The 26,651-nt window shown below is 48.7% G+C and overlaps 1 protein-coding gene across 4 annotated transcripts in view; it reads right to left on the bottom strand.

The window, feature by feature from the left end:
• ATXN7L1 (ataxin 7 like 1) overlaps nt 1–26,651 on the bottom strand; it is a 237,910-nt gene that overhangs the window by 138,011 nt on the left and 73,248 nt on the right. For all 4 annotated transcript variants that reach the window (XM_065883677.1, XM_065883680.1, XM_065883678.1 and 1 more), the window contains one exon: nt 12,978–13,082. In XM_065883677.1, the coding sequence (XP_065739749.1) occupies nt 12,978–13,082 (105 nt within the window). The remainder of the gene's footprint in view (nt 1–12,977; nt 13,083–26,651) is intronic.

Here is a 26,651-nt window from a genome sequence, read left to right as displayed (position 1 = left end):
TGATCACAAAGGAGATATCCTAAGTTATAAAACAGGTAACATAACTTTCCCTGGCCATCACAAATGAAACTAGAAATCAAAAATAAAACAAGAGTAAGGCCCCCCGTCACCACCCTTTACATTTGGAAACTAAAACTATGCTCCTTAATTACTAATTGGCAATGATGTGATTTTTTTTTTCTATGTGTGGCCTAGTTGCTATGGGACCAGGTTAATTTATATGACATTTGTCATGGGTATCACCAGAAACAGGAAACTCCCCAAGCCATTATAGCTAAATTATTTTGTACTTTGAACTAAATTCTAACCCAAAGGGAAGGTGAAGTACCTGACTCCAGGAAGAAAAGAAGGGGTGTGCGTGGGTTAACTACAACCTAGTCGTACAGCACCAGAAGCTGCGGTTGGCTCATTCCCCAGACTGTGCCCTATCCTATCACACTATACCCATCTCTTGCTGCTAGCCACTACTGGCTGGGCGCAGAGACTGTCCTAGCAGTGCTCTAGTCACCTGGGAAAAGGTGCCATTCAACTGATGTGGCATCCTACAATCAGGAGGGTCCTGGAACCGAGCAAATTCTGTAGATCACAGTTTACATGGGACCCTCTGTCTTCTTGTTCACAGGGCCAAGCACGTCTTAAAAATGATTGCGGAATGCTGCACAGGAGACACACAAGAAAAATATAGGTCCATGTGTCCCTGGGGTAGAAAGCAGGCCCCCTGAGAAATCCCCCCAAATCAATCCCAAACCAACCACTTCCTCTGGACTGTGCTTCCAGTTCAACACAATTCCAGTGCTGGCTGAATAATGAAAGAAATATTAAAAAGAAAAACACCAAACAACCTAAAAAGAATAGAATACAGGATGGGGTGATACAGATCAAATCGCATTGATGATAGGTCTGCAAGTTCTGTGGGCCAGCAGGGGCGGGGGAGATGGAGCAGTAAGAAAATAAAAGAGAGGACCAGAGCTCTTCTGCCTGTGCCACGGACACCTGTGGTGGTCAAAACAGCCCTGTGGTTCCCTGGCTCACAAACAAGCCACAGAGTTGGGGCAGCTCCCCCTGCCCTGGGCCTCCTCACTGGTCTCCCAATCCTTCTCAAACATCACCAACACTGCCCCCCATCAAAGAGTATCCTAGGCAGAGGTGTGTTGTCAGCACAGACGCTTCCTACCAACTACCCCCTCGGGTGAGTGTCACAGTGGTAAGCACATGACACGGGCAGCTGAAAAAGTGGCACAAGAATTTTCAGAGCTGCTGTCCAGGTCCTTCCTCTTTCAACGCTCCGGTGACTTAATTCATACGCACCTGGAGAGAGTGCTGCCATCAGACGATGCCCTAGAGCTGACTGTCATGCAGGTCACTGAGTCAGGGGTCAGTCGGGGCTGGTGTTAACGGGACCTCACTGCTGGGGACTGGGCAGCAGGGGTCCTGATGGGGGTGGCTCGTTTGAGAGGGATACCTACGGGGTGGGGACAGCCACTTAGCGAGACGAGTGGAAAATCATAGCCACCCCACCAGGGAAGCCATACTCATCTGAGAAAAATGCATCTCTGGAGAAGCCTCAGGAATTTGAAGAAATAATTCCTGGGAGAGAAAAGTAAAGCATCTACGATGCTAATAAACAAGCAAGTAACAGGGTTAGTCAGAAACCAAACCTTAGACAGAAATCCATAGTTCCAGTTTTGTAAAACAAACACCAGAGTTGCTTTCTCTGGAAAAAAAAAAAGATTATTCATTCCACGTGAAGTAAGATTCATCATAGTGAAATTGTTTACTTATTTTTTCATCATTTACTCCCCTCGATTTACATTTTCCCCCGGATGTATTTATTTCCCACGCATCTCCTACACAGCAATTCCCCAATGTGCACTCATTTTTCAGTAGTGCCTGGCCCCATGAAAGACCAAAGGAAAGGCCTTGGGCAAGCTCTTCACTACAGGATTTCCTCAATTCCAGTATGCCACCGATGGTAAGAGGCCACATCAACTTAACAGCACCTTTTCCAGAAGAGAAAAAAAAAACCCTGCCATAGTAAATATACACATGATATGGGAAGAAGCACTTGGACTTTAGAAACAATAGGGCTGGGAACCTTCTTTAGAGACTCCCTGACCCCACCCCCAGCCCCAAGGTGAGCCTCTACATGGTGCCTCATATGTGACACTTTGGGAGGGACCTCTCAGTGACCCCAGGCAAAGCACTCAGAATCAGCTCCCGGAGCGAATACTCCAGATGCTCTTCCAAAACGAAAATTGTGATGGCGGAGTGGCAGTTTGGATGGGAGTTGGGCTCTAGCATTAGGGCGCGAGGTGAAAAGGATGGATAATCAAGCCCACCCTTGAAAACCCTTCCACTCATAAAGTATGGTAGATATGGTTTGGGGATAGTGGGCTCTCTTCATGGCCAGTTTCTCCTCCAGGATTGGAAAAGAGCTTTGTTTCTCTGCTTGGACACCAGATGAAGGAGTGGGCTTGTATGTGGCACTGCAGTATTAATCCAAAAAAGTGCATTATTATTATTATCATCATCACCATCACCAGCACCCAGTGCACACGGTTGAACTCTGATAAATTCAGAGCGATGGGACTCCAAATCGAAAGAGGCGCATTTTTATTTTTTACTGCAAGACCTCTGAGTGCTTTGATGGGCTAATAGCTGCCGAGAACCTCCAGAGGGTAATCTGGCATGTGGTCTTTCCCAAGCATGTGTGTGCCCCCAAACTCCAGCTCGCAGAGCACAGATGCACTACTATGGGGAGGGAACACTGCTTCGGAAACCCTGTTCTGCTCATTGCTTCGGATGGGGACAATGCCAAGATGACCTTTCGACTCAGTGCTGGCAACATTCTTCGCTCGCATTTAAATAAAGCGATGGCTGTTCCCCTAATTTTTCTCGGTTGATACAGCTCCGAGGAATGGAAGGGAGCAGCCCATACAGCGAGGACAAGCCAGTGATGAGTCAGAAGCCGGGGGTCATGTTACAGTGTCAGCCTTCCAGAACTCAGCTGTGGTCAGGGATCAAAGGAGCAGCCTCACCAGTGCTCAGTGAGGAAGGACGGTTCCCCTGCATCAACCTCTCCAACTGCACCTGAACACAGACAGTCATTCTCTTTGAAGGAGCAACATCTTCTAAACGAATGTCCTCGCTTACCCATGGAATGTGGCTTACAACTGGGAAGCCAATTTCCTTCCATGCTCACTTTCTCCCTCCTTTCTTCCAAGATTCATTTTTTAAAAAGTGTATTGAGCACCAGTTGTAGATCCAGCGTTCATTGTGTTAACTCAGGGAACACAATGGTGAGCACGATGACAGGGCTCCTTGAAACTCCTAGTCTGGGGGGGGCGGGTGCCGGGCGTGAACATGCGTATGCAACAGGGGTGGATAAGTAAACGAGCATTTGCGATGGCTGTCATGTATGCGAATCTTGGTAAAGTGGCGAGTGCCAAAAGCACTTGAATTGGGGCTGGAAGAGTCCTTCTTTCTCCCTGTCTGTGCCCCAAGTCAGGAAATGTGCTCCAGGCTGGGACTCAGGGATGCAAAAGACACAGCCCCAGCGCTTGGGAGCTCAGTACCTAGTGCTCACAGGTGACTGCTGCACAGTGATCAGTACCATAGGACGGGGAGGGGGATGCAGGGGGCACAGGGACCAGCTGACAATTTAGTTGGGTGGTAGCTGAGCTCAGCAGAAATGTAGAAAAACACTTAGGGTGTTGCTAGCCTAAAAAGAAGTCTATCAGTGATGCAAAAATGAAGTCATCTGTACTTGGAAAAAAAAATCCAAAGACATTAAAATGGCTATTGTCAAGGTCAACAGCAGCCTTTAGTGGCAACTAGCGACCTCTTCTCTTTTCTCCTCTCACTCAACCGCTTGGCATTTGACTGGCTCTACAAAACACTTTCTTCTCTTGGCTCCCATGTTGTCATCTGCTGCTTTTCCTACCAGGTCACTGGCCATTCCCCTTCTAACTAACCCTAAATGTTGACCTCTCCCTTTTCCACCTCAATCCACCAGCAAATGTTGTCAGCTACATTTCCAAAACAGATCTCAAGTTTATCCTTTGTTATCCACCTTCACAGCTATGCATCAGTCCCTATGAGGTCTCCCAGGCTCCAAGCAGCCAGAATGACCTTCTAAAAACACAAACCAGATGATGTCTTTCCCTCACACAGGGTCCTCCCGTGTCTTCTCACCACACCTGGAATGAAGCCCGAACTTTGGGCTCTACAGTAGTGGTCCCCCCCACCTCTCTGAAGCCCTCAAACATACCTCACCTGGTGTGCTCTACCTACAGCTCAATCACATTATTGTTTATCAATACATTATCTAACCTACCAGAACACAGGCTTCAAGAAACCCACACTCTTTTTTTTTTTTTTTTTTTGTGGTACGCGGGCCTTTCACTATTGTGGCCTCTCCCGTTGCAGAGCACAGGCTCCGGAAGCACAGGCTCAGCGGCCATGGCTAACGGGCCCAGCCGCTCCACGGCATGTGGGATCCTCCCGGACTGGGGCACGAACCCGTGTCCCCTGCATCGGCAGGCGGACTCTCAACCACTGCGCTACCAGGGAAGCCCTAAAAACCCACACTCTTATTTGTCTCATTCACCTGCAGCATTAGAACAATGCCTAGCATACAGTAGGTGCTCAATAAATATTTTGAAAATAAATTAATGAATCAAAGCTATGTGACTCTGGAGAATGTAATCCAAGAGATTCAGCCTTCAAGAAACAGGCTTAAATGAGATTGTAAGTTTTTTTTTCAATTAAAGATGAATTCAATAATACTAAAGTAAAAAAAATGCTAAAGTTATGAAGATCCTCTTAATCTATCTCTAAATTTGAGCTGAGCCATTATATATGCTATTTTTTTTTTTTTTTTTTTTTTTGGCCATGCCGCATGGCATGTGGGATCTTAGCTCCCCCGACCAGGGATTGAACCCGCGCCCCCTACAGTGGAAGCATGGAGTCTTAACCCTTAACCACTGAACCACCAGGGAAGTGCTTGGTTTGTTTACTTGTAAAATTTTACCTGGTTTACAGAAATATGCTAGAAAAGGGAATTCCATTGAATTTAGAGGAAACCATCTACTGTTTGACGGGGGGAGCGTCTCATGGATCTGCTCATTTGCTGGACATGAACAAGAAGCTAAAGACAGAACTGGTGGTGGTACCCACTCCACCTCTTCTGCAACCTTGCTTCTTTTTACTTTTTGATATTTAAAGGTCTATGCAAATGCTGTGGCTCTCAAAACATGGACTGTAACTGATTTATTCCTCCTTTCTGAATTCCCTCAAAATTGTGCCCAAGTTCTTTACCTAAGCCAACAAGCAGACAAGATCAGTGGCATAGGTTAGAAAGATGAGAAAGAAACAGGGAGCTCAGGTGCCCCCAAGCACTGCATTTAGTCTCCAGCATCCTACAGGGGACCAAAGCAACCTTTCTGTATGGAAGTGTAGTTACACTGCTGCAGGGAGTTTGAGATCCAAAACACTGAACCAGTGCAGTGGTTAAAGTGATCTAGAGTCAGACATAGATTGGAACCGTGGTTCTGCCACTTAACATCAGCCTGATTTTGAAGAAATTTCCTAAATCCTCTGAGTGTCCCTGTCCTTGGCTGTGAGATGAGAATACTATGACCACAGCACCCTAGGGTGGCAACAGGATTAAATAACAAAAATCTTAGCATATATAAGTGCTCAATAAGTACATTAGCTTTATTGTTGGCTTTGGTATTTTTGTCTGCCATTAGCAAAGAAAAAAGAAAAGCCAGGGTTTGGGACCAGGTCAGCCTGTTATGTTCTAGACACACCTTTAATTCTAATTAGAGCAGCGCTAAGTTCAAAATACAAACATTTGAAGTGGAGCAAAATGTGGTCCCACTTTATTGTAGATTCTTTCAGTTGTGATGCTTGATTTAAGGCAGAACCATTTGTTAGTCCGTGATTTTTTCCCTTAGGGATCTTCTTATTATAGGGATTTCCTTAGGATCTCTCGTATGACTGCACTTTACCAGGGACAATGGAAAGATGAAATAAGAAGAAAGAACAGCAGACATTGTTTCTGATCGTAAGGAACCCGAAAGATATATCAAGCCAAGAGTTAATTCTGGATCGGGGATCCATGCATCAAATTAAGGTTAAAAAAGAATCCCACTAACAAAATCAAGTTTGCACAGATTCACTCGTTCTTGCCAAGTCTTATTAGTTAATACTGTCAGACTTGACAAAGAATATGTTTGATGAGACCAATTTACTTTAATTATTTTATATGTCTCTGGTATAATAATCTAGTCTCATAAAAGACAACCCACAATAACAACAACAGAAATTTAATCTCAACAAACGAATTCAACTTAATTGACCAAAAACTCCAGCCCTGCTCTGTGGCAATTTACACTTTCAGAAAGGAAGTTCTGGCAGGATAATTAGCCGGCGATGATACCCGGGAAGCCCAGGGGCACTGGCATTGGGAGGGACGGACTTTCTCTAGGGCTCAGAAGCACAAATGGTTTGTTTCCTGCTCAACCAGAGGTCACCCGGAGATAGACAAAATAAAAAGAACAATTGCAGGAAACCTTGGAACCTCATGAATGAGGCTTCCATGTGTGGCACTGCTGGGCTCTGCTGCTCTGGGTACCCACCCAGCATCGGCACCTGGATGTGGACGGGAGGGCTGGAGGTAACAACCTCCAGCAGCCAGCTGCTGTCACTCATGTATTTTGCAGCCCAGCCCCTCTGCTTCAGCTCACAGTTCATTAAATTCTACTGCATCACCATCAACATGCAAAATAGCTACTTGAAGGGCATTCAAAAATATAATCAGAAAAGGGAATAAAAAGCCCTCTCTGAGAGAGAGGGACAAAAATTAATCCTCTCTTGTCTACTGAGTGACAACTAGGTTCTTTGGTTCTAACATGTATATTATTTAAGTAGCAGTGACATCCAACGATTATCTCTGTCTGATGGATGGGGTGTGGGGCTGTATAGTTCTCTGCTTAGAGGGTAAGCACCAAATGTGGCTGAAAAACTCTGAAGGATCTGTGTATATGGATGGGTTATTTCTTTTGCCATTTTTTCCCCTTTTTTGATTTTCAGGTGGGGAGGACTGAGACTTTATGGACTTCTGCAACATATCTTGTTTTATGCTTTGAATATGACTGTGATGGGGAAATTATCCTGATGACCCGTGCACACACACTCACTTGAATGTGGAGAAAAACTTAAATACAGAAAAGCACAAAATATGATAGGACAAATGGAGATGTTATATTTTATGGCAGTGGTTTTCAACTGGGGGCAATTGTGTCACCTAGGGGACACTGGCAATTCCTGGAGACAGTTTTCGCTGTCATGACTGGGGGTGGGGGCTGCTACTGGCATCCAGTGGATAAAATACAGGGAAGCTGTTCGACATCCTACGATGCACAAGACGCCCCCATAACAGAATTATCCAGCCCTAAATGGTAACAGTGCTGTCGCTGAGAAACTCTTCTTCATGGCAGTTCATTATGTAAATATATCAGGAGATAAGGACAGAAAAAAAATCATACTCCTTTCATTTAGGCAAATCATACAACTCCATAAATGCCCAACCCAATTACAACACCACAGCTTGGATCTACTTATTATTCTTCCCTTTACTTATAATATTTCAAATTGATTAAACGTATGCAGCTACTAAAAGTAATAAAAATATGTTTCCATTGCAGGTATCTTGCACCTCCTAGTTTTGAGCTTGCATACAGGCTTGTGGACACAGATGGGACCCCCCGCCCCCGCTCCCACACACACACACACACACACACACACACACACGCACACACGCACACACGCACACACGCACACACCACACACAGAGGATTCTTTTCGGAAGATATGGCAATACTACTCTCTCTGGGTTGAGGTTGGGACCCACAGCATCGACACAAGAGGAAGAGTCACAAATGTCACCCTCACACTCCATGGTAATCATAAGTGAATATTCTCTGGAAAAGATTTCATTATAAATCTCTGTAGCTTATCACTTGGTTAACAATAGCTTAACTTTCTTTTTTTTCCTAAAGTAAATTTTGTTCCACCACTGTGCTAAGTACTTCCCACGTGCGAGTTCCTTTAATCATCACAACAATCTTACGAGATAAACTACGATCCCATTTTAAGAATAAGGAGACTGAAGCACAGAGAGGCAAAGTAACCTGCCCAAGGTCACACAGCTAATAAGTGGAAGAGCTGGGACTTGAGTCTAGGCAGACTGACCCCAGGGAGGCTATTCCCAACCACGAGGCTCCTACATCGTGTCAGTGCGTCAAGCCACAACTTGGGCTGGACAGCTACGAGAGACAGGGATGCCTGCCGAATGGGATCAGGACGCCCAAGGCAAGGCTTTTTCTGTTTTCCCCTTGTCTACGCCTAAATAACCTCATCAACTAACCTAAGCGACTTTAGAAACAAAACAATTCCTCAAAATCCTAGATCTCCTGGGTAGAGGTTTAAAAAGTATCCAAAGGGCCCATGTACAGAGGAAACAGACCTAAGGGGCCCACACAGATAGGGTGGCACAGAAAATGGTCTGCAGGGAGCCCCTACCCCTACGTCAAGCAGAGGGTCTCCTGAGCAGTGGGCATGCCTACTTTTTACGTCTCGGACACCAGCCTGGGGCACAAAGTCAGGAGCAACAGGAAAGCAGACAGTGCTGGGAGCGGGGCTTCACGTGACCCCCATACGGGGAGGCAGCCAAGGCCAGATGGACCTCGGCAGGGACCCCAGAGAGACACTGGGAGCTTCATGGTGTTTCCAAAGGAGCTGACACTGGGGCCGCATGTGAATGTAAACCATATTCATAAAAGGCAGATCCTCAGAACTCCTGGCAATGTAACCATCTTCAGGCCAACAAGTCCTGCCTCAAGAGTGTGGGAAGCCGAAGACGAATCACAGGCCAGAGTCCGCAGGCTGACCTCTGCGCACACATCCCCCGAGACAGGGAGAGAAACGAAGGCAGGAAGCACTTGACTGAATTGGTTTTCCCATTTTTCATAAGAAACATTCAACTTAATAAAAAATAGCCATACTTTATTGACGATAATAGCTACCCTTTCTTTATTTCCTTACTATGTGCCAGGAAACTACTTTATCTCTGTTCTTCATAGTAACTCTGCAAGGCAGGAACTATCGCCTTCATTTTAGAGGAAAAGGAGGCTCAGAAAGGTCATGTAATTAGCCCAAGGTCTCACAGCTAGTAACTTGGGTCTGTTTGACTCCAAAATTCATGATTTTTCCACAACGGCTTTCACTGTTTCACATTACTTGTCAACCTCCAAAGTCCTCAGAACCAACTGCCTACACACACACACACACACACACACACACACACCCTTTTTTCATTTAACTTAACCAGGTCACTGAAATCTTGAAGGCTGCCATGCATCCATCTCTCTGGATATATGATCCCTAAAACCAGGAGCTGAATCACAGGTGCTAAGAACGAGCAAGTTTCCAAGAGAACACAGGTCCAGGCCCCTGTCATTTAAAACGGTGACAAGTCCAGGGTCTAAGGGCTGGGCGAGGCCAAGCTGGGATCTGGCCCCAGGTGTGCTGGACCCTGGGCTGTGTCCCTCCCACTGCACCTCAGCTCTGCTTCCCGGGGCCACGGCCGGTGATGGATGAACGCATTTCTAGGTGCTGGGAATACAGAGCTGAAAAGGTACATCCCTAGTCCCGAGGGGATCCTAGAAGCTGGTGGATGTGCTGAGACAGTCCACAGATAAGTGAAGTGCGCGGCAGAAGGTGGGAGGCATTGGAGAACAGAATTCTATGGATATGAAGAGGGATGAATCGCGTCCAGCTGCTGGCCATGGGGAGATAGTACGGGGAGAAGAGGAATGAACGCATGCTCTGGGTGTGCCTGCAGGAAGGCGCCTCTGGCCAGTCATTCCGCACCAACAACTCTCCCGAGGCAGGCAGCGCACCGATCTTATGGACCAGGTGGAGAGACAGGAGGCTACCTGCCTGAGATCACGCAGTTAATGAGGGAGTCATGTGAACTGCTTTGCCTGCCTCCAAAGCCCACGTTCTCTCCACTTTAAAACTTCAGATGCTGTTCTGCAGAGCCCTGGCGGGTTGAGAGGCCAGGAATAGGCCAGGGACCCCAATTTCAACCTCTCTGGCTCTGCTGTGTATCTATATCCATATTTGGGTTCTGCAGATGAGACTCCGTTTGAGAGAAAGCTCTGCTGCTAACAAGATCGAGTCTGAAGCCCTGTACTATGATGTGTTACCTGGAAGGCAAGTGGGTCAGGCCTTTGACAAGAAGGGCATGTGACCCACGCTGGGAGGCAGTGAGGGACAATGGCTAGGCAAGCAGGCGAGGCACGCACTTCCCTCTCTCTGGAGCGATGCGGCCTGCGTTCAGAATCAGGCTTTACACCAGCTTAGCTTTGCAACCCTGGGCAAGGTGTTCCTAAGCCTGAGCTTCCCCAAGTTCAAAATGGGGGTAACATTGGTACCTACTTCACGGGGGTGTTGAGAGGGTCAGGATTACATGTTCAAAGATAAAGAAAGCATATAGCATGGTGCCCGGCACTTAGCAAAGTGCCATTCTCGTTAACTTGCTGGTTACAGCGAGGCTAGTCATAGGAGGTGAAAGAGCAGAAAAGGAAATACTATGACACTATAGGAGGAATTTTTAGGGCAACTAAGAAATCCTCACTGCTCCCGGAGTGTTGCTCTGGTTCTGAGCTCTGCCTCGTGTTCTCCTGCCCTTGATAAGTGCGGGCTGCGCATCTGCGGGACACGTACCCGAAAGACGAGGGAGGCTTAGGGGCCTCCGTCTGCTGAGATGTGGCCACGCCCCCATCGCTGCTTGTCAGCTGATTCAGCAAGAAGCTCAATGGAGACGGGGCTTCGGGGGATGAGATCGGTGACCCCCAAACCCCCAAACTAATTTACTGCCGCTGTTCAGGAGGTGGCCACAAAACCCCTGGCTCTCCCCCTAAGCTCAACTTGCTCTGGCACCAAAAGGCCTAGGACAGAGGGAGGCACGTGTCTCAGCCCGGCCGAGCCCCAGAGGCCTCCTTTGCTGGCTAGATGAGGCTTTGCCTTGGGCGGAATTCTGCAGGGCACAGTGGGGTCCCAGGTCCCTTTTAGGTTCTTGCCGTCAGAGACCCTGCCAGCGAATTAAGTTCCCAGAGGAGGTTGTGACGGCTTATGGGATTTCTGTCTGTCTTGTTCACTGCTGTGCCCCAGTGCCCAGAACAGCAGCACATCCCGTGAATGAATGAATGACGATCCCTTTCGGCATCTTCGTGAGACAAACAGAAGCAGGGGCCACGGAGCTTCCACAGTCACCCCCTGACCCAGCAGTTGGGTGGGATCTTCCTGCCACTGCTCTGCTCTTGACTCCCTCTCCTGTCACCCCAGCTGGTAGCACCACCGCCGGGCCTCTGACAGCCTCCCTGGGAGAGGCCTGACCTTTTCTCTCCTCCGGGGAGAAGGAAGGGTCATTTGCTACAGAGCCTCAGGCAAGAAAATCAGCTCGTGCCCAGCGCACGACTTGCTCCTGTGTCATATGCTCATTCTGCCAGAAACGAAAATGTGAGAGCTGGAAGCGCCCGCGGAAGTCACCTCTTGTGGAAGAAACGAGGACACCAAACACTGAGACATTTACCAAGTAGCCCCAAGTCACAGAGCTGGCTGCCAGGAGGGGCAGGAGACCTGGCCTCTCAACAGAGCTCTTTGTACGGCACTTTCTAGGAGCCTCTATGCCTGTGCAGGTCAGAGAGTCTCAGAAGCCTGGATTCTCTATGTATTGTAAACACAAAACACACCTAGAGTTTACACACAGACGCAGGTTATACATATATATGCAGCTATGTAAATGACATATACGTATATACATATTCATAAGTGATATTAGGATATATGTGACTATTCTATAGTCCCAAATACATTTACTAGAGAGCTTAGATAAGCCCATCTCCTTTTATTTTATACCTGTTTATTACAGAATGGTGATAGCTGCAGGGCTGGGGTAAAATAAGAAATCCTGAGTGTGAGAAAGGGGAAGCGTGTAATTTGCAAAAGCGTATTTGATATTATAATTGCTTTGATTTTTTTTTTTTTTTTTTAGGCACAATATTTAACGTGCTTTGAAATTTAACAGTAAAGAAGGGCATTTGGATTTTACGTTCAACAAAAAAAGAGGAGACTTTAAACCAAAAGACTGGGAACTACTGTTCTGGAACTCAGAGCATATGACAACTTTGGAAATTGGCTGGTCCAACACCCCGTGTGAAGACAGGAAACCTCCACTCAGAGAGGTTAAGTCACTTCCTGTCTCAGATCAGTAGCTGTTTGTTTGCTATAGGGCAGCAGCCTCGTGGAGGTTATCTGTTGTAAGTCCACACAGCACCTGCACTGAAGGAGACCAGCATTTGCTGTGGAACAGCTGAAGGGAATTGCTCACTTCAAGGATGTAAAGATACAAAGGGAAAGTGAGTTCCCAAACAGGCCTGGCTTTTTTTTTTAACAAGGATGATTCTTGGAAGAGGAGAAGCTGAACCTGTGGCTTTGCTGCATGCATTTCTCGGGGGGCAGCAGCCCAGTGGTCCCACACGGGACCCAACCCTCCTGTGTGTCCATACAGGGAGACTCCGCCGTGCCCTCTCTCAGGGGGACCCAATGTCAGGTTGCGAGGCTGCAGGAGGGACTGCTCAAGCCACCACTGCCCCTCCCCTTCGTCATCTGCAGAGGCCACCACCCATCTACCTAAACAATGAGAGGCTTTCTCTCTGGTGTCCCGGCAGGACTGAGTGTGTGGGCAGAAGGACTGCAGCTTCTAAGATAGGCAGCCTGGGAGCAGAGGTAGAGCCCCAGGAGGAATTCACCCATGGCCTTGGGCTAAGACAGACCCAGGGCCAGACCACAGGGGACGGTTCCTCCCTGATGTCGGACACTGGCCGGTGCAGGAGTCCACTTACCGCAGTGGGACTGGAAGACCTGTGGCTTGACGACCTGGTTACAGGCACTGCACACCACGAGGTAGAAGTCGTCGTGTGCTGGGTAGTGGCCAAACAAGTGCATATCTGTGGGGGAAAGGAAAACAGGTTGTTTTGAAAAAGCAACCAAGTCTCAGAAGGTGGACGGTTTCTTCTTGGCATTTCCTCGAGGATAGTTTTTCAAACAAGACGTGCAGAAAGCAATCATCTTTACGAAAGGGAAAGCAGTTTCTCCTAATGCAGCTCCCTACTCTCAGGGAAGCCCGTGCCTCAGAGAACCCCTCCTTATTTTCCTTGCAGACAGACGGCTACCCCTGTTGGTTTGGTCAGCGAGGTTGGGCTGCCTGGAATCACATGCTATGGGGAGTGACCCTGTTCTGAAAGAGGGCCCTTGGGTTAGCTGGGACCCAATGAGGCTCTAGTCATTTTAGGATGGGGGAGCTCCTCCAAACCCATTTCAGCGTGGGCAGAGCCCTCCCAGGTGAGTGACGGGGCGAGAAAGCCCGGAGAGACAGAGGAGTTATCCCGGTCTCGGCAGCTGCCTGGGTTCCCCATCACCTGTGGGAGACTCCAGGGTAAAAGGAAGTGTCCAGACAAGTGGCTTGTCAGCCACCATCATTACCCATTCTTTATGTGGCAAAGATTTACCGAGTGCCTAAGTGTGCCGGGTACCGACCATGCTGGGTTCCAGGGATAACTGGTGAACAAGAACAAATGCCCTGCTCTGCTGGAGCAGAAAAGAGAAGAATTAACCGAATCACACAAGTCATCACTTGGTTGTAACAGTGGTACCTCCTAAGGAGGAGATGTACAGGGTCCCATGAGAGTGTGTGGCAGGTAGACCTAACCTTGTCTGAGGCATTGGAGAGGCTTCCCTGAGGAGGGGTTAGAGAGAGAAAAGGCCAGGGGAGGGAGAGGAAAGTTCCAGGTCTGCCGAGGAAGGAGATCTGTGTGTCAGCAGAACCTCTTGGCTGGAACAGAACAAGGGGGGAGCCCAGAAGGTGTAAGCCTGTGGACCAAGGTAGAGATTCTGAACCTGACTTTAAGATCAGTGGGAAGCTACTGAAGGTTTTTAAGCAAAGAAGTGACAGAGTCAGATGGACGCTGTTAGAAGGTCAGTTATGTGGCCTACGAGACACAATCACATAGGTCCACACGAAAACCTGCCCACGCATGTTCACTGTAGCATTATTCATAACAGCCCAAGGGTGGAAGCAACCCAGATACCCATCAACTGCTGAACAAATAAATGAAATGAGATATATCCATACAATGGGATATTACTTGGCCATAAAAAGGAGTGAAGTACTGATACCTGCTACAACATGGATGAACCTTGGAAAACATATGCTAAGTGAAAGGAGCCAGTCACCAAAGCCCACGTATTATATGATTCCATTTATATGAACTGTCCAGAACAGGCAAAACTAGAGAGACAGAAAGCAGATTAGTGCTTGCCTTGGGTGGGGGGGAGGGGCCCTGGAGGGAACTGTCGGACAGTTGCTAAAGGCTACGGGTTTCTTTGGGGGTGATAATAACGTTCTAAGATTGATAGTGGTGATGGCTGCACAACGCCGTGAACACACTACAAACCACTGAACAGCATGCTTTACACGGGTGAATTGTGTATGTGAATTATGTCTCAGGAAAGCTGTGTGTGTGCAGGGGTCGGCTTGGAGGATTCGGTGGTCATACCTCCTCGCCCACCGTGGGGTGGGGGGCACTCTGCCGGCCTCTCCTTAGCTGCCTGGCTCCAGGGCCACTGAGAGCAGGGCGGACAGAGGAAATAAAAGACACGTTCTGCATGAAAGTCTTTGCGTCACAGAGCTGAGCTTCCTCTCCCCAGCACCCCCATGCCCTCGTTTTTTAGACTCAACCTGTGTCTTTACTGAAAACCACCAGGCGCACGATGGTTCTCCCAGCTGCAGGGCGAGGCCACAGGGAAGCCAAGTTCCTTCTGATTCAGGCACGGCTCATTTATAAACCAACACAGGCTTCCAGTGCAGCCCCGATGCTTAGAGGGAAATGGAACCAACCCACTTGTCACGTGGCCGGGAGCCAAGACCCCCACCCCCGAGGAGGCTGGACTGGAAGGGTGAGAAGGGCCCCCATTGCTGGGTCCCCTCGACGTGCGAGGAACCCGCACACCTGCAGCGGGATGCGGACCAGACCGGGGCACGGGCACACTGAGCCTCTGCATCATCCGTGGCTCTGGTCGCAGCCCATCATTTCCCCTCTAGGACTCGCCTCTGTTTCCACTCTGACTAAGACATTACCGGAGGGGAGCGTTATTAGTCAGTGCCTGGTAGGCGGAGGCCTGTGGAAAGAGGAGGCCTGAGAGAGAACCCAGCTGTTACAAAGGCCTGTGGCGTGGGGAGGCCCAGGCCGGGCCCACCCAGCATGTCCGGGGCCCTTGCTTCAGAGCCTCCCAGCGCACAGAGGATGCACCCGGTCCCACATTGCTGACACCACTCCCGCTTTACATTTTATTTACAGATTATTTTTATAATATATAGTCTTTTTTTTTTAATAACAAAAGTGATCCATGTTCTTTGAGGATACATATGAAAAATACAGAAAAGCCAGAAGAAATTAAAAAAAAAATCACTGGCAATCTTTATTAACACTTTGCATCTCATTTAGATTTAGTCACATTTTCTATCCAGGAACATGTGAAACCAGGAACTGGCAAGGGCTAAGACATTTATTTATTCAACAGCATTTCCTGAGCTGCCTTCCAGCCTTTCTGCAATAGATCAGGCTATAAAGGCATGAAAGAAATGCATTAATTAAAAAAACAAAAAAGCGCATTCACAAAATTTTCATGAGCACCTACTCTGCACCAGAAGCTGTGCGGAGTATGGGAGGCTGAGAGCTGTGGGCGAGGAACGCACCTCTGCACCTTTGTCGTGCGCGCCTGATGATACGCCCAAGGCCTGTCAGGCCTCCAGCTGCTGTCCCATTTCAGGATTCCTCCAGGAACCTGTAGACCCCACCCCCTACACGCACCTCTAGGTCGAGAGTTGAACGTGAAGGTTAGGCTGGTCAGAGACTGGCCACCCTGGGGGTGTCCTCCTCCAGGCCCTTCACTCCACTGGGACTCTCCTTGGTTTCCTCCAGGGCAGTTTCAACCATGCACACGTCTGCTCAGAGCGTGTCTCCTGTGGAAACTGAGAGGACCTGCTGGCCTACTTGATTATTCCTTGGTGATCAGGCCTTAGAATCTCCTCGACAGGCTGCCCAGGCTCTGGGAGAGCCTGGCAGATGCGGAGCGAGATAAGGGCATCTGGCTTCTCAGAACCACCACGTCACGGGGCCAGGCCATCTCGGTCCCTGTGCTGTCTGCTTGGAGATGAGGAAGGAAGGCCGGGGAGAACTGGAAACTACTATGTCTGGCATCATGCTAGGCATCCTATTATTAATTCTCCCTCTCTCTCTCTCTCTCAATTTACCACCCAAATAGAGCTGGCAGCTCACAGTTTAAAACAGGGGTGTGTTGACGTGGGCTTGTACCAGCTTTCGAGAGCCAACTGTGCAAGTCTCCCAACTTGTTCAGTGAGATCAAGGTGGTAACTTGAAATCAGCCCTGGTGAGAGTATTTTTTTTTTTTTTTTTTGGCGGTACGCGGGCCTCTCACTGTTGTGGCCTCTCCCGTTGCAGAGCACAGGCTTCCAGACGCGCAGGCTCAGCGGCCATGGCTCATGGGCCCAGCCGCTCTGCGGCATGTGGGATCTTCCCGGACCGGGGCACGAACCTGTGTCCCCTGCATTGGCAGGCGGACTCTCAACCACTGCGCCACCAGGGAAGCCCTGGTGAGAGTATTTATACCACGGAAACGGGCGTTACAAATCTTCTCTTTTCTTTGGAAAGCCGCGTTGTTAAACATTTACCAGTGCACCACTGAACGAAGATGGGAAGGAAAGGGAAAAGTGAAACCACCTGTAATGACACCACCTCGGGATAACCACCACTGTTGGCATGTTAATATATATCCTTCTAGACTTTGTTATCTCATTACATTATCTTAGTTAATCCTCATAACTAACCCACAAAGTTGCTATCATCCCACTTTCCAGGCAAGGAAACAAAGGTAAGAGATCCCAAGGCAGTGATCTTTAAAGTAGGATGAGATTCCTACTCTACAGCCCACACTCCCATCTCAGCAAAAGGCCACGTGTTTCATAAGAGCAAGATCTCATTTCAAAGATGAAGAAACCAGTCTGGAACGCTTCCGTGCATGACTAACGGGCTCCGAGGGAGCTGTTGGCGTTTGCACAGGCCTGGGGTCAGAAGGAGGGATTTAGAGCGCAGTGTCCTTTGCTGTGCAACTTCAGGGCAGGTGCCTAACCTTTCTGAGTGTCAGTTTCCCCTTCCATAAAATGGGGCTCACAGTTCTTGCCTCATGGGGTTGCTGTGAAGGCTCATAAAAGCTGCCTGGCTTTGTATTTTCTTCCTCCAGGGATTCAGAAGAATGTGTGGGAAAAGCTTTAAACAAGGTCTTCTCCCCTATTTTTCAAAACTAACTTGTCCTCATTCCAGTGGGAGAGTTGCTCCAGCCAGCACATTCTTTGACTCTCCTGTGTAACCACTCACAGCCAGCCTCCCGGGGAACCTCAGCGTTCCCTCCAACCTGCAGAATTTCCTGTGTGCAAGGACACCATCGCGCACTGCGTGGACAGATGAGGGCTGAGGGCCACTGGGAGGACACTCTCTAGGCTGTGGTCAGGCCCCGAGAAAACGTGCATAAAGGTGATGGGACTGTGCCCATCACAGTGTTCATCCATCTCCCAAACAGACAAAGCCACGCCTGTCTGTTTTGCCCCATTTTGCCCCTGCAAATGAATCAACTGTTGATCAGATAGATCAGATAGTACCACCATGGCACTGTCACAGAGGTGACCTTAGTCATCCTCCTGGGCTGATTATGGCAAAGGTGAGAGCAAGCTCCATAGCTCCATTTTGCAGATGGGGAAACAGAGATACTCTTGCTTCTAGGTCAGTATTTTTTGTTTTTGTTCTTTTTAATCCCAACTCACTATACACAAATACATACCTATTTTATCTATCTATCTATGTATCTACCTATCTACCTATCTATCCACTCATCCATCTATCCATCATCTCTCATTGGAACATGTACGTTACACTGTATGTTCTGGTCTACTCATTTTATTTTATTCTGTTCTATTTCATTGAAAAAAATGCTCACTGAGATCTTTTTTAAAAAATTTTATTATTATTTATTTTATTTATTTATTTTTGGCCGCATTGGGTCTTTGTTGCCATGTGTGGGCTTACTCTAGTTGCGGCTACTCTTCGCCGCGGTGCGCGGGCTTCTCATTGCGGTGGCTTCTCTTGTTGCAGAGCACGGTCTCTGGAGCACAGGCTCAGTAGTTGTGGCGCACGGGCTTTGTTGCTCTGCGGCGTGTGGGATCTTCCCAGACTAGGGCTTGAACCCGTGTCCCCTGCGTTGGAAGGCGGATTCTTAACCACTGTGCCACCAGGGAAGCCCAGCTCACTAAGATCCTGAAATTAACTTCTTGACCCTTTAATGGGTCACAACTCAAAGTGTGGAAAACACTCTTCAAGGCAATCCACTGAGTTAGAGGCTGAGCTGAGCCTGAGAGTTAACTGGGCATTTACAGAGGTTGGAGCTGGTCCTTAGGAGTCACCTGGGTGTCTGAAGCCATAAATTTGTGCCAATTATATTCTGGAGAGTGCCGTGCCAGCTCACAGGAGCTGATTGTATCTCTTCCTAACTCTGCATTCAGTGAGGCATGTCGGTGGCCTGAATCAGCCAAGGTGGGAGTATTTACACCATGGTAATCAGCATCCACTACAAACCAGGGCTGCTTCTCTTGGAGAGCTAGCTGTGAAAATATTTACCAGCACACCACTGACTAGCACCCACCATCACTCCTCCCTGGATCAATTTCCTTAGTTCTAGAAATGGAGAAAATTATATCTGTCATCTACCACACTGGATGCAGAAAGGCTTCTGTGCACTTGGGAGGAAATCATTATGTTAATATAAAATTATAGTAATGATATTGATCATTAACCCCGAAACATACGCACAACAGAGCCAGGTGAACATATTGATCACTTTCTGTATCAAATGAGCACAAAAAGCTGCCACTTGTCCAGCTCTGGTGGTGAGAATGGTCCTGGGGGAGGGGGAGTGGGGATGTTGGAGTGGAGAATGAAGTTCTCTTCAACGTCTGTCAACTTAATGCTTATTCTTTAAGGGCTATTCATGGAGATTATTCACACATTAGGCTCAGAGTATTCGATTAATGCTGCTCATACATGGATCACACACAGGCTGTTCTCAGTGCCTGTTTAAAGCAGGCAGTTCTCTACTGCTTCTCTTCCTTTACTTCTGGTGGAAGTCTCACCTGCAGCAGAGTCAGTCGTCAATGGCATTCATGTTATCGACTTCGTCTGGCATCCTAGGCCTGCCTCCCCATAGCACTTAGGTTCCCACAGGGCTAGTCTGGCTCTCACAGCTTCAACTCCCCTGAACGCCTCCCTCCCACATCCCTCTGCCCCTCTCCTCTCTCAGATGGCAGAGGACGGATGGAGGGGACAGAACCCAGCTGGGGTGGAAGAAGAGAAAGTTTAGGACACCAGAACGGTTCCTACGAAGGTAAAATAATAACTCTGTGGGACTTCCCTGGTGGCGCAGTGGTTAAGAATCTGCCTGCCAATGCAGGGGACACGGGTTCGAGCCCTGGTCTGGGAAGATCCCTTAGATGCCACAGAGCAACTAAGTCCGTGCGCCACAACTACTGAGCTTGCGCTCTAGAGCCCGTGAGCCACAACTACTGAGCCCACGTGCCACAACTACTGAAGCCCGTGCTCCTAGAGCCCGTGCTCCGCAACAAAAGAAGCCACGACGATGAGCAGCCCACACACCACAACAAAGAGTAGCCTCCGCTCGCCGCAACTACAGAGTCCGTGCACAGCAACGAAGACCCAACGCAGCCAAAAATAAACAATAAATAAATATATAAATTTATTTTTTAAAAAAAGAATAATAACTCTGATTTTCTGGTGTAGTTGATAACCTGCTTCTTAAGTCAATACTGAAAAAGAAATTGGCAGAATGGGAGCAGCATTTTATAAACAGCTTTCAGAGGGGAACACTTCCGACAAGGAGAGTCATGAGCGTATTAACTTTCCTTTATATCCAGTATTCACTTCGAGAAAACGGCTGAAGTAAAGGAACAGACAGGGTGACATATCCAATTTGCTATTTGTACAGGACTCGTTTCTAAGATGGAAAGACAGCTGGTTTTGTGGCTTCAGGATCACACTAGGTTCTGTGCACTTTTGCATTTGCCCCTGGACACCTTCCAAAGCTCAAGACTTGGGCACTTACAAAGAAACAACTGGTGAGAGCTCGAAAGATGAAAAACTTAAGGAAGAGTGATTCCTTCCCTTTGCAAATGGGAATGCCAAGTCAAGCACAGGCTGCACAGAGAAGCAGCTAGAAGCAGACTAGCTTTGAAGGCTGGGGGACAGCTTATCGGCAATCCGTGATGCCTGTGCTCACTGCAGAAGATCAGAAGATCCCGCAGCGGGAAAAGGAAGACAGCAAAGCAGACAATTTGAATGTTAGCTTCTTGGAAAAAAAACAAAAAAGCCCCAGAAAACAGACTCAAGTTTCCCCCAAAGTCTTTTCTGGGGTTGTGAAACCACCTTGGTTGCTATAGGAATTATGAAAATGTCAAGGTAGCATATGCCTCTAGTATAACAACGGTTTCATATACTTTTAAAATTAGGCTTCTCTTCTGAATGGACCCTAAAAAAACAAGGTAATGACAAACATTGAGATTACGTGATTTCAACACACCGAGCCGTCTCCAGGAAGGTAAACGTGAGCCTCTGCCCGTGGTGGGTAACGGATCCACAGACCTTGGTGGGACCTACGGATGTGACAACCCTGTGATGATGGCTGGAGAGCGGGTGCCACTGGACTTCCTTGGAAAACTACCAAAAGGATGAGCTGGGCAGGCAGTGGCTTTGATGTGAGGGCTTCCACTTACATAAACTCAGACAGGAGATTACTGAGAAGAACAGTAACCGTGGTTCAAGGACACACACGGCTGCCTCCAAGCATGGATTCACATCCGGACACGGCTGCCACTCAGTAGAAGCACCTTTCACACTGGGAGAGGCTGGTCCTAAAGGCCTTCCTTTCTCCCATTAATCTTAATACACTCATTATACAGTTTTTATTAATGTATCTTTTCTCTCTTCTAGTGGAATTTTCAGCTCTATTTTAATCACTTATGTCAAATGGAAAGCATGAGGCAGGGTGGGGGGGGACCTTTCTCCTTCGCTCTGATGGCGTGATTCTATGTGTCCCTCAACTCCCCTTAAAGTCACAGAACAAAATAATTTGGGGTCTTCAAAGCAATGACCTCAGACCTGACACCTCCCATTCCCCTAGCAGAATGTTGAACTCCCCTCAAGGAAAATTCAAAAAGAACAAAATGTGGTCACCAGCCTCTCCCCCACTCACACCTCGCAGCACAAGGAAGGAAGAGAGACTGGGACGGCTGGACCCGGAGGTGATCGGAGCCCTGAGTTGAGAACAAAAACTATGACAGGTGGGCCTTGAAAAACGCAGCGCCTGAGAGCTGGGCTCTGGACTCAGGCAGCCTGGAGTTCAAATCCTGCCTCTGTCCGTTGGCACCATAACCCCCTCTAAGCTTCTGTTTTCTCATCCGGGATGAAACGACACGTTTGTGAAGGGGCTGCACACGGGAAGGATGTAAAAAATACAGCATGTTATTATCTATGACCTTCTGCCTCCCCAACTCACCAGTCAACCCTCTGGGAAGTCTCCTTTTCAGAAGCCCAGAGAGGAGGTGGGATCTCCTTCCTCCCCTCCCTCCCTGCCCACCCTCGGCTTTGTGACGAGAGCTTTCTTAGGGCTGCACTGGAGTCACCGGTTTACACCCCTCTCACCACACTGGGATCTTCCTGAAGACAGGAGTCATGACTTAATACCCTTAACGTGTCCCCAGCCAATCAGTCTGGCGCATGGTGAACCCTTAATAGATGTTAATAAGCTAACTAGGCTGAAGTTCCCAAGAAGTTGATTTATTTCCCACATTCCTTCATTTTCTCTCCTGTTAAAGGGGCAAGTTGTAGATGACAATATATTGCCCTAATATCTATGTTGCTAAGATCACAAGGTCAATGATTATATCTGTCTGTTCATTCTGGGTGGGAGCTCCTTGGAAGACAAGCGCTACGTGAAGCTACGAAGGAGGTGTGCGCGGGCAGCCACTGTCGCGCACCCGTGGTGGATTCCTGACCCCAGCATGCCAGGCTCATGAAGGCTGGCTCCTTCCTCCCCGGCAAACATGCTACTCCCACCCCCCGCCCCACCCGACCCAGAGCCAGTACTTGGGGTGGGCTTAGGGGGGCTTCCTGGATACTCCCTCTGTTCCCATTTTCTATTTCCTCACCCTGCGGCTGCAATGGGTCTTGTACATCAGGACGGTGGGTGATGCAGGGCCTGGAAGATCCAGACTCCTCCCACCCCTTCCTGTTTCAGCTCTGGACCAGCATAGCAGCCAGGCTGAGCCCAAGGCACACTGAGGCATCTCAGCCCAACCCGACAGAGGATCTGACTGGCTGCTGGGCAGCGATGACCCTGGTAGCCAAGAGAACCATTCTGTAAAGGGCTCCCCTTTGCCTATGTCTGGCTTAGGCAACAATGCCAACAAACTGCCCCTAAAAATATTGCTGGGGTGTCAACCCAGCCCCGGCTCTCTCTCAAGCACCTGCAGGGACACCTATGCTCCTCCCCTGTCCAGCAGACACATCCCTGTCCATCATTCCAGCCTGGCGGGCTGGTGGCTTCTGGCCTGACATCGCCACCTCTGGCCGGCAGGACAGATGAGGAACACGTAAGCACTTCGGCGGGATGCTGAGTGCTGAGGAGGTAACCTGGCTAAAGCACTTCTTACGGCAAAGGTTGCTTGGGCTTAGAGATGAGCTGCGTGGACAGGACACCCCCGTTTGCCCCTCACCAAGTTGGCCCCTGTGCCCTGGCCCCGCCAGGGAGAAATTCTGTGTAGGGGACAGGATGGGTACAGCACGTTCAACAAGGGCCTGGAAGTACAGACTGTTTAGTTCACTCTGACTCAGTTAGAGAGAGAAGAGAAGCATCAACATATTGGGGAAAGTTCTAGTCCCTTCCTGGCTTTCCTGCCTTGTGACACTTAGAAGAGTAGACAAGTGGAGGGGTCTACGATGCTTTGGAAAGGTTACACGTCATCACAGGCTCCCTCCCTTCCCAGGCTCTCCTGCCTGGGTCACTTAGAAGCTTAAATGCTCACTTAAATCTTTATGTGTGCATTACCATCCACCTGAGAACTATAGTTGAGATAATATTTGTTTTCATAAACCCAGGAGGCCTCCCTGGGCATTTTTCCACAGTGCTTCCTCAGTGGGCTTTGCTTTGTTTCTTTGGAACAGGCTTTTCCTCCCCTGAGCTTCCCTGGTCAGAGAAGTTTAAGGGCTTGTCTATGTGAGGCCAGTTTCCAGCTGATTTGGGGGTGACTCCTCCCACCTCCATCCAGGGGCATCTCCAGGGTCCAGGTTGGGTCCCCGGGCACAGTCTGTGATGCCTTTCCTCTTTCCACCTCCACCCAAGAGAGACCTCTGTGACGTGGAGGTAAGTGCCATATTTCAGGGAACAAGGCAGTGGGTTTGGTCAAAGAGAATTTCCAGACTGAACAGAACGGTGCTATTGAGAACAACTTAAATGGGTCAAGGGAAATCAATGAAAACATCTCTTTTCATATGAGATGGTCCACTTTCTTGTGGCAAGCTGAGTCTGGAGGATAGACTAACTGGTCCCTTAGTTCCCTTGCAGCTCCTCAGTTACAGTGACTGGTCCATCAGGGAGTGAACAGGAGAAGAATGGGTGAGGAAGAGGGGAGGACGCCACACCCATGTTACAAAGGAAATCCCCTTTGTCAAGATAAATAGATAAATAGAATAAATAGAGAAAAGATAAACAGAGCATAAAATCTGAGTGGTTTTTTCTTTTTTGTTGTTGTTGCGGTACACGGGCCTCTCACTGTTGTGGCCTCTCCCGTTGCGGAGCACAGGCTCCGGACGCGCAGGCTCAGCGGCCATGGCTCACGGGCCCAGCCACTCCGCGGCATGTGGGATCTTCCCGGACCGGGGCACGAACCCGTGTCCCCTGCATCTGCAGGCGGACCCTCAACCACTGCGCCACCAGGGAAGCCCGTGGTTTATTCTTAAGAAGAGTTAGTGAGGGCTGGCTATCTATTTATAGAGATAATACCTATATAGACGATAGCATCTATCTCTATCATCTCTATCAATCATCTATCTGGACAACAAGGACCTACTGCATAGCACAGGGAACTCTACCCAATATTCTATAATAACCTATATGAGAAAAGAATCTGAAAAAGAATGGATATATGTATATGTGTAACAGATTCACTTTGCTGTACACTTGAAACAAAATTGTAAATCAACTATACCCCAACACAAAATAAAAATTAAATTAAAAAAAGCATCTACCTTGATCTATGTATCTATTCTCTCCCTATCTCTCTGTTTGTCTCTTGTCTCATCTACCTGTGTGTCTTATCTATCCTATCTATCTCTAATCTCGACCTTTTTATCTCTGTCATCTCTCCTCCTATCTTAGGAAGCACTATAGTTTTGAGCACTGTGGTTCTGAGGTGGACTTAACTTAGTCTCAGCCTGTTTTATTGCTACAAATGCTACATTTTTGGGTGACAAGGCTGAGACATGGCTTTACAAAAATAAATAAGAATTTTAAAAAGAAGGGAAAAAAAAGAACCTAGACAATAGCAAAAACCATCAGCTGGTTTTCAGGGGCTGCACTGTGAACTGCATGAGAGAGCCACATGCACAGCCCTGTCTGTTCCACTCACATGGCAGGAGCCAAGCGGGAGTCTGAATCGAAGTCCTCCTTGAATTTAGCCTTCTCTCTGAAATCTGAATAGACTGTAGGCTTCAAAAAAGGCTGCTCTGGGCTTCCCTGGTGGCACAGTGGTTGGGAGTCCGCCTGCCGATGCAGGGGACACGGGTTCGTGCCCCGGTCTGGGAAGATCCCACATGCTGCGGAGCAGCTGGGCCCGTGAGCCTGCGTGTCCGGAGCCTGTGCTCCGCAACGGGAGAGGCCACAACAGTGAAAGGCCCGCGTACCGCAAAAAAAAAAAAAAAAAAAAAAAAAAGGCTGCTCTGAGGCACACCTCTGTCTGCTATCTTGCTTCTTGAGATGCATGGGCCCGGAGGCTTTCATTCCATCTTGAGGAAAACAACATCAAGAGCCCGGGGCGAAGGGGCAGGCCGGGGGTCCCCGGCTGTCTGCCTGATTCAAACCATGCGCACTGAGGGCTTTCACAGCCCTGCTAAAACCAGAGCAACGATGAAAGCAGCACTTCCTATTGGGCCTTCCATCACTGTTTAGAGATTAATTGAGAAATGGACTGGCGGGGCCCGGCATGTCTACCACAGGGATGCTCCAACCCTCCCAGCACAGCAAGCTGGGTGATTTCTCAGATGATGTGTTGTGGACCACACTGAAAGCAGAGTCCATGAAGAAGGCCACCAGCGGTGCCTTGTGAATGCAGGAAACGTTGACATTTTTAAAGGCGCAAGCAGAGGCCTCCAGGAGACTGCCCCATGGCAGGCCTCAGCTATCAAGGTATTGCCACGAATGCCATCCGGAACATGCAGTGTGGGGTGAAAGGTCAAGAAAACGCCCACCCCAGACATGCCAGCCCCCGCTCAGCTGTGAGGGTTCTGTCAATGCTCCGCTTGCAGATTCAGGGATGAAGAAGAGGTACACACTCAGAATCTGCCAGGAACGCGAGGCAGTCCCAGGGCTTGGGGGTCCTGGTGAGTCCCAGGCAATGGTGAGCTGATTCCTATCCAGAGCACTTACGGCAAGAGACCCCTGTATCCTACGGCACCTGACAGTGGCTCTGAGTGCAAAGCAGAGCTGGCTCTGGCCATGGTTTATCCGTAACTGGCAAAGAGATGGTGATAGGAATTTTTTTCCCGAGGCCGTTTGTCAAGGGTATGGAGCCCGCATGCACCCTTCAAAGATTACAGTGATCACCCAGACGATGCCGCCAGAGCTCAGAGGTAAACGTGCCGTTTGGCTCTGTTACCAGACGCGTTCACTTGGCATACCCAGCGGGCAGCGGCAGGAACTGCTTAATGTCCCTGGGAATCAGTGTCCAAAGCATTCAAGCCATCGGGACAGCTGGGCTGCAGGAAGTTGTTGACAGATATCCCAAGGCATTCCCCTGGGAAAGGGGGGCTTACAGGGGAGCCAGAGCGACTCCAGCTGGACCTGCCACTGCACCAGTGCTCGTGAGGGTCAGAAAGGACCTTTGCTCTAAGAAAATGAAAAGAAGTGTTTGAGCATCCATCACATCCAGGCTGCTAAAACCAGTCACACACACCTGGCAACTACTCAGATGGGCTGGTGCCTAAAGCCGGCAGCCTTCTGAGCACAGAGGCCCAGGATGACAAAATCCACCATAGAGAAGATTACAGAAAGCTATTTTAATGTAATGGAAAATAGGATCGATCAGCTGGAGGAGAAAAGTCACA

This window comes from Phocoena phocoena, chromosome 9 (assembly GCF_963924675.1).
Source record: "Phocoena phocoena chromosome 9, mPhoPho1.1, whole genome shotgun sequence".
Classification (NCBI taxonomy): Eukaryota; Metazoa; Chordata; class Mammalia; order Artiodactyla; family Phocoenidae; genus Phocoena; species Phocoena phocoena.
The sequence above is the reverse complement of the archived record's forward strand: the minus strand, read 5'-3'. Positions and strand labels throughout refer to the sequence as shown.